Raw genomic sequence first — 11720 nt, forward strand, 5'->3', positions numbered from 1 at the left:
CATCGAATTAAGCTAGCAATTCATCTCCGAGCCAAACAAGTTTTTTACAATTCGCATCAAACCAAAACGCCTTCTACCACCAATAACAATATGTTCAACTACCCTTTCAACAATTACAATTTCAAAACATCTACCCATTTATTTAATTATGTAATGTTTTGATTATTATTTGATGTAATGTGAAGTTTTTTATTTATTTATGTAATGGTTAAATTAATATATACTCCGTATAATGTTTTTTTATATAGTAAAGTGTTAATTATATTTATTTATTGTATTTAAATCATAATTTAAATGAGTTAAAATTTGAGGTTAAAAGTGTAACACTAATGCGGAGTAAAAATCTGTTAAAGCTATTAAAGATAGGAATAAAGCTGTTAAAGATAGGAATGGCCTAAACATCAAGCATCACATTAAAAGGTTGTGTTACATTGTACAAGCTTAGTGAATCACGTTGAAAGGGAACACATAAACATATCATTCGGACTTTCAATTATGTACATACAAAGCCACTCTTTCTTTTTTAAATTATTAAAATATAATTTTATTGTAGCTAAAATACCTTTTTCTTCAACTATTTGCTCAACTCTTTTTCAAGCTCATCAAACTCCCAGTCACCAATCTCTTCTTCTGTGTACTCATGGTTAACTTTACCAAACTCAGACTCCAGCTTCGCTATCTCGCCTTCAGGATCTAGCCCCTGACCCTGATCACTTTTTGCAGTAGGTGTTTTCACTTGCTGGTCCTTTGTCTGTGTTTGGCTTTGAGTTTCAGGTCTGTCTGTAGTTTTTTGCTTTGGTTGTGATCGACTTTCTACTGGCTTGGTGCTTGTTTCAGCTTCTATTGTCTCCTCTTCTTGGTCCGGATTCTCCATTTCAAGCTCTGGCCTCTCGATTGCATCAAACTTTACCCTCAACTTCTCGATATTTTCAAAAAGTTCTTTGACTTTAGTATTTTCTTTCCTGTATATGACAAGCGAATAAGTACTTATATTTCAATAAATCTGACCAAAACAAAATCAACCAAATTCATACCTGGAAGTTTTCCCTTGTTGAGCATAGAACTGCTCTTTCATGTTATCCACCACACTGAATGTCGTAATGATCTGCAATAATATAATATAATGTAATACCTAATTTGTGAAAACTATGTCATAAACGATATATTTTTGCATTAAATTCATTATGCATCTAATATTACTCGTTAAGATTAGTAAATAGTACCTTAGCTTCATAATCCAGATATTCCTCCTCAAGACTCCTCCGAGGATTGATCACTTTGGAATCTTCTTTATTCACATTAGACGTCGGACCTTTCCTGTAATGTAAAGACGGGGATTGTAAATCAAGTTATCAGATATTATAAAATAAAATAAATGCAGTGCCGACGTGTATATTAAATATAAATACCCTTCACTTAAGCTCTTCAAATTCTCTACATATTTCTCAATACGGTCGACTGAAGGCTTCAATCCCTCCTGTAAAAAGATAGATAATAATATTAATACCCACAAAAAAATGTAGCCGTGACAATTTCTCATAATATAAATTTATAGGTGTATTATAGAGACATAAAGTATACCTCATAAGCTGACAGCAGTTTAGTGACCAGGTCCACAAAGTAGCTCTCATGTTTTGCCAAACCATCACTTGAGAAAATTACATTACAAATTAATAACGGTAATTCAAAAAATGTAAAAAGCTGACATTTTTCTAAGCAAGTGAACATACGTGATCTGTTTCTCCTTGGGCTCTATATTAGCACGTTGAAGAGACCATGTATCTTCTAAGAAATTGACCCAAGTATTCAGCACATTCACTTCTTGCTTACAGGAACTGATGGATTTTACTAGTTCATCTTCCTATAAATAGATAGAAAATAAGACAATTAGCATGTTACCTAAGAATTGAATAATAAAGGTAAATATATTATATGAAAAAAAGACCTTTGTTTTCAAGTGAGCAACAAGCTGATCATTAGCTTCATAAAATTGATCTCGTTCTTCCCTAACATTCTGAAGCCGTCCGTTAGCAGCTGCTAATGAGATATTGACCTGAATCATAAGTTCACACAATTAGCACATCCAAAATGATGCTGAAAAGCATTTATATATTTAACATATAAGTTCATATTCAAGTAGTAAAAGGACAAGATCAGATGATTGACCCTTTTTAATTCAGTTTCAAGGTCGTTTCTCTGTTTTTCTAGACCTGCAACCTCAGCAGCCAATTCCTATAGCACAACAAGATAAGAAAAGATGTGTAATATAAGTACAAAGCAGTATTCAGCCATCTCATCATCAGTAAGCAAATATAACTGAGGTCTGAGGGACATGTATGTATGCAATAATTAGAAATTGGATAATTATTATAGATCAGGTATCAGGTATGAATCAAGCAAGCAACCATTTCAATAAACAAGTTTGCTATGTGAGAATATTAAGTAGGATTTTTCTAACTTGTGCCACCATGGCACATGATAATAACCATTAATAAAGTTAAATATTCCCATAAATAAATTTAAAAGTATTTAATAAACTTAAAAATTACTAAAAAATAAATATATATTTAATGTAATATTTTCTCTACAAGGAAAGTTTGAACTTCATTAAGGATATTAACCTATGCCCCTATGGCACATATTAGCATATCCCTATTAAGTAATACAGATGAAAACTATCAGTTAAATGGTTTTAAGTATATATTGTTATTCTGATCTCTGTGTCTTTCTTTACTTTGATAAGCAGGCAGTTAACAGGTGGGAAATGCAACTATGTGGTTCCATAATTATTAGGGGCCAATGTACAATATTGGACAGTTCCTGAACTTCTATAGTTGGCCTATGTAGTCAGTGATAGCAATAAAACAGAGCTCATGCTTAACAGATTGTATATACCTTTAAGAGGTGACAGCATATTCATGCAAATCAGAGGCTACTATGTTTTTTCCCATAAAAATTCAGCATTAGTTGATCTACACCTAAGAAGCTAAAACATACAAAATTAAGCATATACGAAAATACCTTCTCCATTTCACTAACTTCACTAGCTTTAGAGACACGAAAATTTAAAGCCTCCTCTTTCTGAACTCTGCCAAAAGTTGCAATTAAAGCTTAGAAGATGACATTTAACATACAAAGGTGTATACCATATTCTGTAAACAGTAAATGTGTTTTTCTGCCATATATTGACACTTTTATGTTTCTTTCTAATCTCTCTGAGTTCACTTTTGTACAAACAAAGAAAACAATGCACAATGAAACAATAGTAAGATTAATCATATGTAAGAATGAAAAAGAAGAAGATGATATGCATATATACCTGTTGTCGGAAACACGCTTCTCAGATTTTGTGGAGGAGCTAACAAGTGATTCAGATAACACTTTCAACTTATCCACCTGTTCGAAAGTAAAGAAATATCACTTAATTAATTTTCAAGAATACTATTGAAGAATCACAACAAACAAATGTGAGTTTTGGTTAGCTGTGGTTTAAATGTGTCTAACTTCCTTCACATATATTTCTTTGTGCTCTTATCTCATGATAATTCACCGTTGCACCTTGCCTTGTCCTAACTCTAGTTACCTAATATATAAATATGGCTGTGTTGAAGTATATCAGGAAATAGCAATGGCAAATTGATTGGGGACGTTATATCGAAATGGGTCCCCAAAGATATGTCAAGATCTTACGAAGATCCTAAATCTAGTAATCAATAATGCTTTACTAGAAAGTATGTAGTGATACTTCTGTGCAAACAAAAAAGAAACCTGTAGTAGATAACAGAATCATAAAATAAGTTGTTTTCTATGTTTAGTATTTAGATTTCTGTAAATTAAAAATAGTTCGGAAAATGTTCTGGTCAGAATACACAAACAGACTCTATATGAGTAACAATCAGAACAAAGGATTGGTCGATATTGCATGTCAAAACATTTACAAGATAAATCATCAATAACACCCTAGAAACGAGGACTTGTTAGTAGTTGGAACAATTGTACAGAACTTTTGGCAGAAGGTCTGTCTAATCACAGTGTACATATAAACTCAATTAATCATTAAGCAAATTATATGTCAGTTGGTAGTGCCTTCCTACTCCATTATTCAATCAGATTACCACAACATAGATACATGACATGAAAGAACATTAAGAATAATATGCAAGTCACAGTAAATTAAGAATCTGAGTATAGTCACAAAACTACCTTTTGAGCATGGATCTCGGGAGTTTCACCTCCATAAAGCAACTTCTTTTTCAATAGAAGCCCTTCCAGTTTGGAACAAAGTCGAATATGGGCAAGAGCCTTCTTCAGAGCCTAGTGAAACACATAAGAATTAGTTTCCAAGGTATAAATCTCCAACATACCAACCCCACTTTTTATCTTATGTGTTCAATTCACTGTGTAGTTATGTAGAAAAAGTTCACCTCTATTGTAGCAATAGTTGCTTCTTTAGAGGCTTTTTCATACCCATCACCAATAAGCTCCCCAGATGATTCTATTCCATCAAGTTTTTCCTTGAGTACAGAGGCTTCAGCATCTATTCTGTGAAGAGAATAAGAAAAGATGAAAAAGATACAACTCACTACATGTTCTTATTGCTTTAAATAAGAACAGATGTATAAAAGGTAGCTTTACAATTTCCTTCAACTTAAGACAGGAATTCTATAATCTGTTTTCAGTTCAAATGCAAGTACACAAATCTGCAGCTGACAAAGTAAAACATTTCTTATTACCTTTTAAGCTCCGCATTAACTTTTAACCCAGTGATGGCACCTTGTGCAAACTGCAGTAACTCCTCACGTTTTACCTATAGAGATGTTACAATCACATTAAAGTTATTATTAAGTAAATAGCTTGAAATGTCTTATTAAGTAAAATAGGATCATTTGGATAAAACTTGAACAGTTAAAGGTAGTAGTACCAAAACTTCATCTTGATAGCTTGAAAAGGCTTTGGCCAAATCTTGAATGCTGCTGACTATAGCATTATGAACTTCTTTTCCTCCAGTAAGGCAGCAACTACAAAAATTATAACAAAAAACAAGGTTACTCACATGACATAAAGATAAAATCTGATATTAAAATATTTAAAAAGGCTCACCTGAAGAATTCCAGAAGCATAGAAACCTCCTCCTCAGTTGGAGGTACAAGAATCTAAAAAATGGAGAAAACGAAAACACTTGCTCATTTTAATTATGAAGCTAAACAGATGTCATACAGACATCAGAAACAGCTGCAGTATCTACCATACATGCCAAGAAGGAAAGAAAAAAAGTAAACAATACAACAAATCTTACCATAGATATTGTAATACCCTCCAAAGCCTGACTATAAAGAAAAACATCACGGAAATTCATAGGATCTCCCACCATATCAGAATCATAGTACAGAACCTGCCACGATCCACCAAATATTAGCACATTGTATTAATACAATAGCAAAATGGAATACTAAATAACTCACAAGAGAGGGCTTTTTCATATTGTCTTTTAGCTCTTCAGAAGGAAGATGCAGTTCCTGATTCTTCTCATCATCTTCGAGAGAACTCCCTGACAGTTTCTCCGTTTCTTTCAAAGCAGCAAGCCATCTTCTCATCAAATGTATCCTTTCTGGACCTCTAACAGATATAGATGCTTCTTCCAATCTTTTAACCGTCTGCTTAAAGCTTTTAAAACTCCGACTCCCCTGCCACAACCACCTTTATCATCAGATATATGAAAAAAGAAACAGCAAGTAGACAAATGCATCATAACCAAAATCGGCAAACCGCACTCAAATAACAGCTTACCATAGTAATTAGTCAACTTTACTGACTATATACCTTCAAAGTATAATATTTCATGTTGAAGTAACATGAATAACACTAAGACATTCACAATAAATTTGCAATTAACATAATTACAACAGAATGAAATGAGGTTAACCATCAAAAGTCAAATATTTCACCAGCCAAACACTCCAAATTAACATTTCATATAAGAATTCAAATAACTTAATAATAATCAAACTAATGACATAGTGCACATTGCTACTGTACTTATTATGATAATCATAAAATGCTAGATGATACATTAGTAAATTAGTAATTACTAACAAACTATAGCAGGACTATAAGGTAACTATACAAATTTAACGTAATCCATCAGCCAATTAAAGAACCCTAATTTCAATCCAGTACACAAACACTCCAAGTTAACATTGGATAACACAAAATGTAAATCAATTAATACTAAATAAAGAGATGGCGTTACGAGTCGGTCATTGAAGATTTTAGCGCCTTCAGCAACGGCTTGACCGGCGTGTTGGACAACAGTATCGGCGTAATTTTTAACGGTGCGAGTTATGTTGTTTTTGTTTCCGACTTCAACGGCCTTGTTGACTGCAGATCTTAACCAAGACATTATTGCTAACGACGGTAACAGGCGGTTCCGGTGATTGAGAAGGCGAGATTGGAAGAGTTAGTGGGTCAATTTCTAGGGTTTTGAATTGTTTGGAGAGTTTAATTGTTTGTTAGTAATTGTTATTACGGTGAAAAATAGAAAGTGAGAGATTAGCGACTGTGAGACGTAAGATGGCCGTCGGTGAAGTCTTGAAAGAGACATAAAATTGTGGAATTGTCTGTGAGTAGTAAAAATTTCGATATTTGGTCCTTGTAGAATTAAGATTGTTTCACTTGGCTGCTTTATTTAGAATGAATCTATCTATCTATCTCTTCTATCTTATAAAAGGAAGTTGATGCTGAGATCATCACTTGCTTCTAAGGTTGTAACATGTGTTTTAACAGTCGTAACTTGACAACTTTGATGATGTAATATTATTGTATTAATAATTATTATTAAATATTAAAATATATGGAGTATATTAAAAATTAATGTCTTTCTCTCTCTCTTCCAAATTCAACAGTGACGTCTCTCTCATGACAATCACTACCGCTAACCGCTCCCTTTTGAAGGTGAAATACAGTATATTCGGGCGGTATTAGGCGATGCCACCACCACAAATACGGTATATTCTGGCATCAGTGGTGGGTTTACGGTGACTGTGATGTATTACTAGAAACTACATGTTTATAGTTAAATATATGAATATATCAACCCTATAAAATTCATTACCCTACAACCTTTACTCATTGTATCTTATATAATCATCAGTAGCTTAACAACTTACAAATATTACCCATGATTCTAGGGTTCCTGACTTCAATTTCTTGAATTGTTTTAATACACAAATTTCTGCATATGTCTGAAGAAATTAAGAACAAAACTCATAAGGATGATGACGATAAAGGTAGAGGTAAACCCAATTGGGAATATGTAAGAAGAAGACATCATTAAAACATACCACCACCATCACCCAATTACAGTCATCTTCAAAATAAAAAGGAGAAAGATGAAGATTTGAGGATTTGGGGAACCTTAATTTTTGGACTAATTGGAGCTACTGCTCTTGATGTAAGTTTGTTTCTTTTACCTTTAATTATATTAATTTTGTGATGTAACTTTCAACTTTTGTGTTTATTTTTATGTTTTCAACATTTTAATCAGCTTCTAGGGTTTGGTGGGTGAAACTGTACTGCAAGTACATTTTTTGAGTTGTAATTTAGAAGCTGGGTTCATTAGAGTAAAAAATGGAATGACAAAAACGATATTGATAATGAAAAATTGTGTAATCTTTTTGAATATTATAATGATTGGTCTAAGTGAAATTTATATATATTCATATAGATGTGCATGATTGTTTAATTAAGGTTAGAGGATTGTTTAAGCATGTTGATTTTACCTGGGGTTGATGGCTGAAGGGCTAATTTTTAAATTAAATGATATGTTGGACTTATGAGACAAATGGCTGATGAGTTTTTTTCCAGCTAACCCATGACTAATATCTAATGGTGTTTGTTGATTTGCACAATGATGGATTTATGATGCTTTATGTTGATGATGAGGTCAAGCTGGAAGTGTATTATGAAGTAATAACTCATGGTTTAGCACTACTATAATTAGTTATACAAAATCACTTTTGTTATAATATATAAATATATATATATATAAATGGATAGTCAATTATTGATACACAAAAGTAATATTATTGTATTACCTAAACTTGTGATATTTTTGCTATAAATAGCCATGAATGCAAGCATTAAACTTGCACAATTTTCTCACACTTACAAAGTGTTTCTTTCTTTCTCTCCATTATCATCTTTGTTCTTACACTTCATTATTAGCATTCTTAATCAAGAATCAAACCACTAAAGGTAGTTATAAGCCTACTGAATTATAACACGTTATCAGCACGATAATCTTAATACTAATTATGGTTGGCTCTGCCACCTAAATGATATATGGTCGGTTATACCACCTGAATAATATATGGTCGACACTGTCGCCTAATTATCATTTATGTTACTAACATGTATATTTCTATTATCTAACATTTATATGGTAGACACTGTCGCCTAATTATCATTTATGTTACTAACATTTATATTTCTATTATCTAACATTTATATGGTCGACACTGTCACCTAATTATCATTTATGTTATATAACATTTATTTATGATTGCTTACATATGGTCGACACTGTCGCTTACTTATCATTTATGTTATATTAAATTTATGTTTAATGTTTATATACTTATGAATATAAATTGACTCTAATTTATCATGTTGTTTGTTTTAATTTTTGATAATAGAAAATGTCGAATCTGGAAAAGCTTAAATTTACTCCTTTAGAATCAACGAGAAACAACTACATGCCATGGGTTATAAAAGTAAAAATGCATCTTAAATCAATGGGCATTCTTGAAACTATAAATGAAAACAACACTTGTTCTGAAAAAGAACAAGCAACGACATGTTGCTTTATTCATCAACATATTGATGAATGCTTACAAAATAATTATGTGACTGTAGAAGATCCCCATATTTTATGGAAAGGTCTCAAAAGCAGATTCAATAATCAAAGAGAAATTTTACTTCTAGCTGCTATGGATCAATGGAGAACATTAAGGTTCCAAGACTTTAAGAAAGTAAATGAATACAGCTCAGCTCTGTATAATACAGTCTCACAACTTAAATTATGTGGACATGAAATAAGTGATGCAGACATGTTGGAGAAAACTTTCTCCACAATGAATGCTGCCAACATCACAGTGCAAAGAAATTTGAGAATGCTAAAGTTCAACACATATCCTGAACTTAATTCATATCTCTTGGTTGCAGAGCAAAATGATGAGCTATTAATGAAAAATCAGCAATCCCGTCCTACTGGTACACTTGCAATCCCTGAAGCAAATACTGCAAATAATTATAAACAGGGACAAGGACGCGGGCAAGGTCGTGGTTATAATAACCATCGCCATCATCATGCCAAAAGCCATAACTATGGTAGAAACCATCCTTATGGTAATGGGAATGGGCGTGGACGTGGCCTTGGTCATGGCCGTGGTGGTCAAAGAAATAATAATCCACGAAAATATAAATATCAACCACAAAACAAGCCCACTAAACAAGATGTTGAAGAAAATTCTTCTAAAAATCCTAAAGAATCTTGTTACAGATGTGGTAGAATGGGTCACTGGGCTAATACTTGCCGAACATCTAAACATCTTGTTAAGATGTATCAGGATTCGCTGAAAGGTAAAGAAAAGGAAGTAAATTTTGTGGATACTATTGATCCAACAGTCACTGAGCAACCATCTGATTTATATGAAGATTTCTTGAATTAAATTAATATGTTTCTTTTATAAATAAAACGATTTAACCTTTGTCATCATGTTTTCTCAAATGTTTCAGTTCTATATGTTTTATCAAATGTTCCAGTTCTATGTTTGATGTTTCAATTCTATGTATGTCAAATGTTTCAGTTTTATCTATTTGTGTGTAATAAACATTTTGTGTAACATTTATATACTTACTGTTTGTTTCTTATATATGAAGTTTAATATGAATTCTGCTGGAACACAACATCAATCAAGTAGTGGAGATCTCTGTATAGCAGATAGTGGTACTACACACACTATACTTAAATCTGAAAAATATTTCATTGATTTGAAACTAACGGAAGGAACTATACATACAATATCAGGTGCTGCTAACTTGATAGAAGGGATAGGAAAGGCAAAATTCATATTACCAAATGGTACAACATTTTTAATTAATAATGCCTTATTCTCTCCTAAGTCAAGCAGAAATTTATTGAGTTTTTCTGACATATACCTTAATGGATATGATTTTTTTTTTGGAGAAAGGGGACGGTACCCCGGAGAATTTTATACCATCAAAAAACGAAAAGTACATGGGGGGATGATTTTTAGTGAACCATCCGAAACACTATTACACTTTCTACCAAACTAGAAAGCATAGAAAATAAAACATTCACCATAATTCATCCCTATACCAATAAAAGACAAAGTCTATACAATCACCAATACCATTTCTATAAGACCTATGACTCATAACCAATTGAAGAACCACCTGCAAGAAATGACATTTTAAATTCAAAACACAATGCATACCTTTATACTTCAAAGTGATCCATATCCTTGGGCATGACTCTAAAGAATCCTGCTCTTGATCTTTCAAATCTTTTATCTCTTTAATCTTAGACTCCCTTTGACTTTGCTCCAAAAGACACACCAACATTTCCAGAATGGGATACCTACAAAATTTAACAAACAAAAAAACCAAGTAACAATATAATGTTCTAATTTTATACATATTCCTTAATATTCCTAACCAATGACCACAAACATTTTGACTAATATAAGTCAAACCTGCATATAACCAAAATACCCTATACCACAAGATCCACCTACATATCCAGCAGTAAATTGACTCAACCATTTAAACTAGAATTTATTTGAACCATGACACTCTCCATACCAAAATTCCAAATACCAGCTGCATTTCTGACCTGATCTGAGTTGTTTATCTTAAGACCCTCTAGCCTTAACCTAATCACTTCTTGAATAACACTACAAACAACATCAACAGTTCTTCGATCACCTTTAAAAATTCTGAAATTTCTTTCCTGCCAAATGAAGTATATAATTGCAGCAACCACCAATCTTCCAATAATACTCCATATGGATTTGTTACATGGGATTTTAACAAAATGATCAATAAGATCATCCCATGTCAGTTGGCCTTCAATAATTATGTCTATCATATCATCAGCCCTAGCTTTACCTTTAAAATATTTCCACACATCTTTGGCATATATGCAATCAATAAACAAATGTACGTGTGAATCTTTAACAGAGTTGCATAAGGGGCAAACCTGGCAGTTAATCATATCCCATTTCTCCATTCTATCTTGGGTAGTAAGCCTCGACTGGACCGCCAACCATAGAATAAATCCATGCTTTGGTATATTTTGAGAGAACCAAATAAGTTTATGCCATTTAACTACATCCCTGTCTTCTCTAATATCTTTCCAAGCATTATTAACACTAAAATTAACCAATTTCCCCTTATTATCACGCCACATAACAGAATCAGTGGTGCCAGCTTTATAAATAGGATTGTAGGCATTTAAATTAGTATAAAAATTTTCAGTAAGCTCCTCCGGCCAAACCCATACTCCATTTTTAAAACAGCTGCTAACGGTACATCTCCTGTTTAGCCTAGTAGCATATATTTGTCTATTTGAAAACAGGTTACACAAAGGCCCTTCTGGATGCCAATTGTCAAACCAAAAGGAAGTTTTTTGACCATCC

General features: G+C 32.7%; 1 protein-coding gene across 1 annotated transcript; it reads right to left on the reverse strand.

Annotated features, from left to right (window-relative positions):
* Positions 1–396: 396 nt before the first annotated feature.
* LOC139896661 (uncharacterized) lies at positions 397–6551 on the reverse strand. The gene is made up of 18 exons (XM_071879307.1): positions 6251–6551; positions 5463–5684; positions 5297–5392; positions 5101–5153; positions 4922–5018; positions 4734–4807; positions 4425–4542; positions 4204–4314; positions 3320–3396; positions 3022–3088; positions 2167–2232; positions 1946–2053; positions 1731–1861; positions 1582–1648; positions 1410–1477; positions 1224–1317; positions 1035–1105; positions 397–962 (listed from the first exon to the last, which is right to left on the reverse strand). Exons 1-18 carry the CDS (start codon positions 6398–6400, stop codon positions 575–577), a joined length of 2058 nt encoding a protein of 685 aa, XP_071735408.1. The 5' UTR covers positions 6401–6551; the 3' UTR covers positions 397–574.
* Positions 6552–11720: the final 5169 nt, after the last annotated feature.

Source organism: Rutidosis leptorrhynchoides, chromosome 3, assembly GCF_046630445.1.
Source record: "Rutidosis leptorrhynchoides isolate AG116_Rl617_1_P2 chromosome 3, CSIRO_AGI_Rlap_v1, whole genome shotgun sequence".
Taxonomy (NCBI): Eukaryota; Viridiplantae; Streptophyta; class Magnoliopsida; order Asterales; family Asteraceae; genus Rutidosis; species Rutidosis leptorrhynchoides.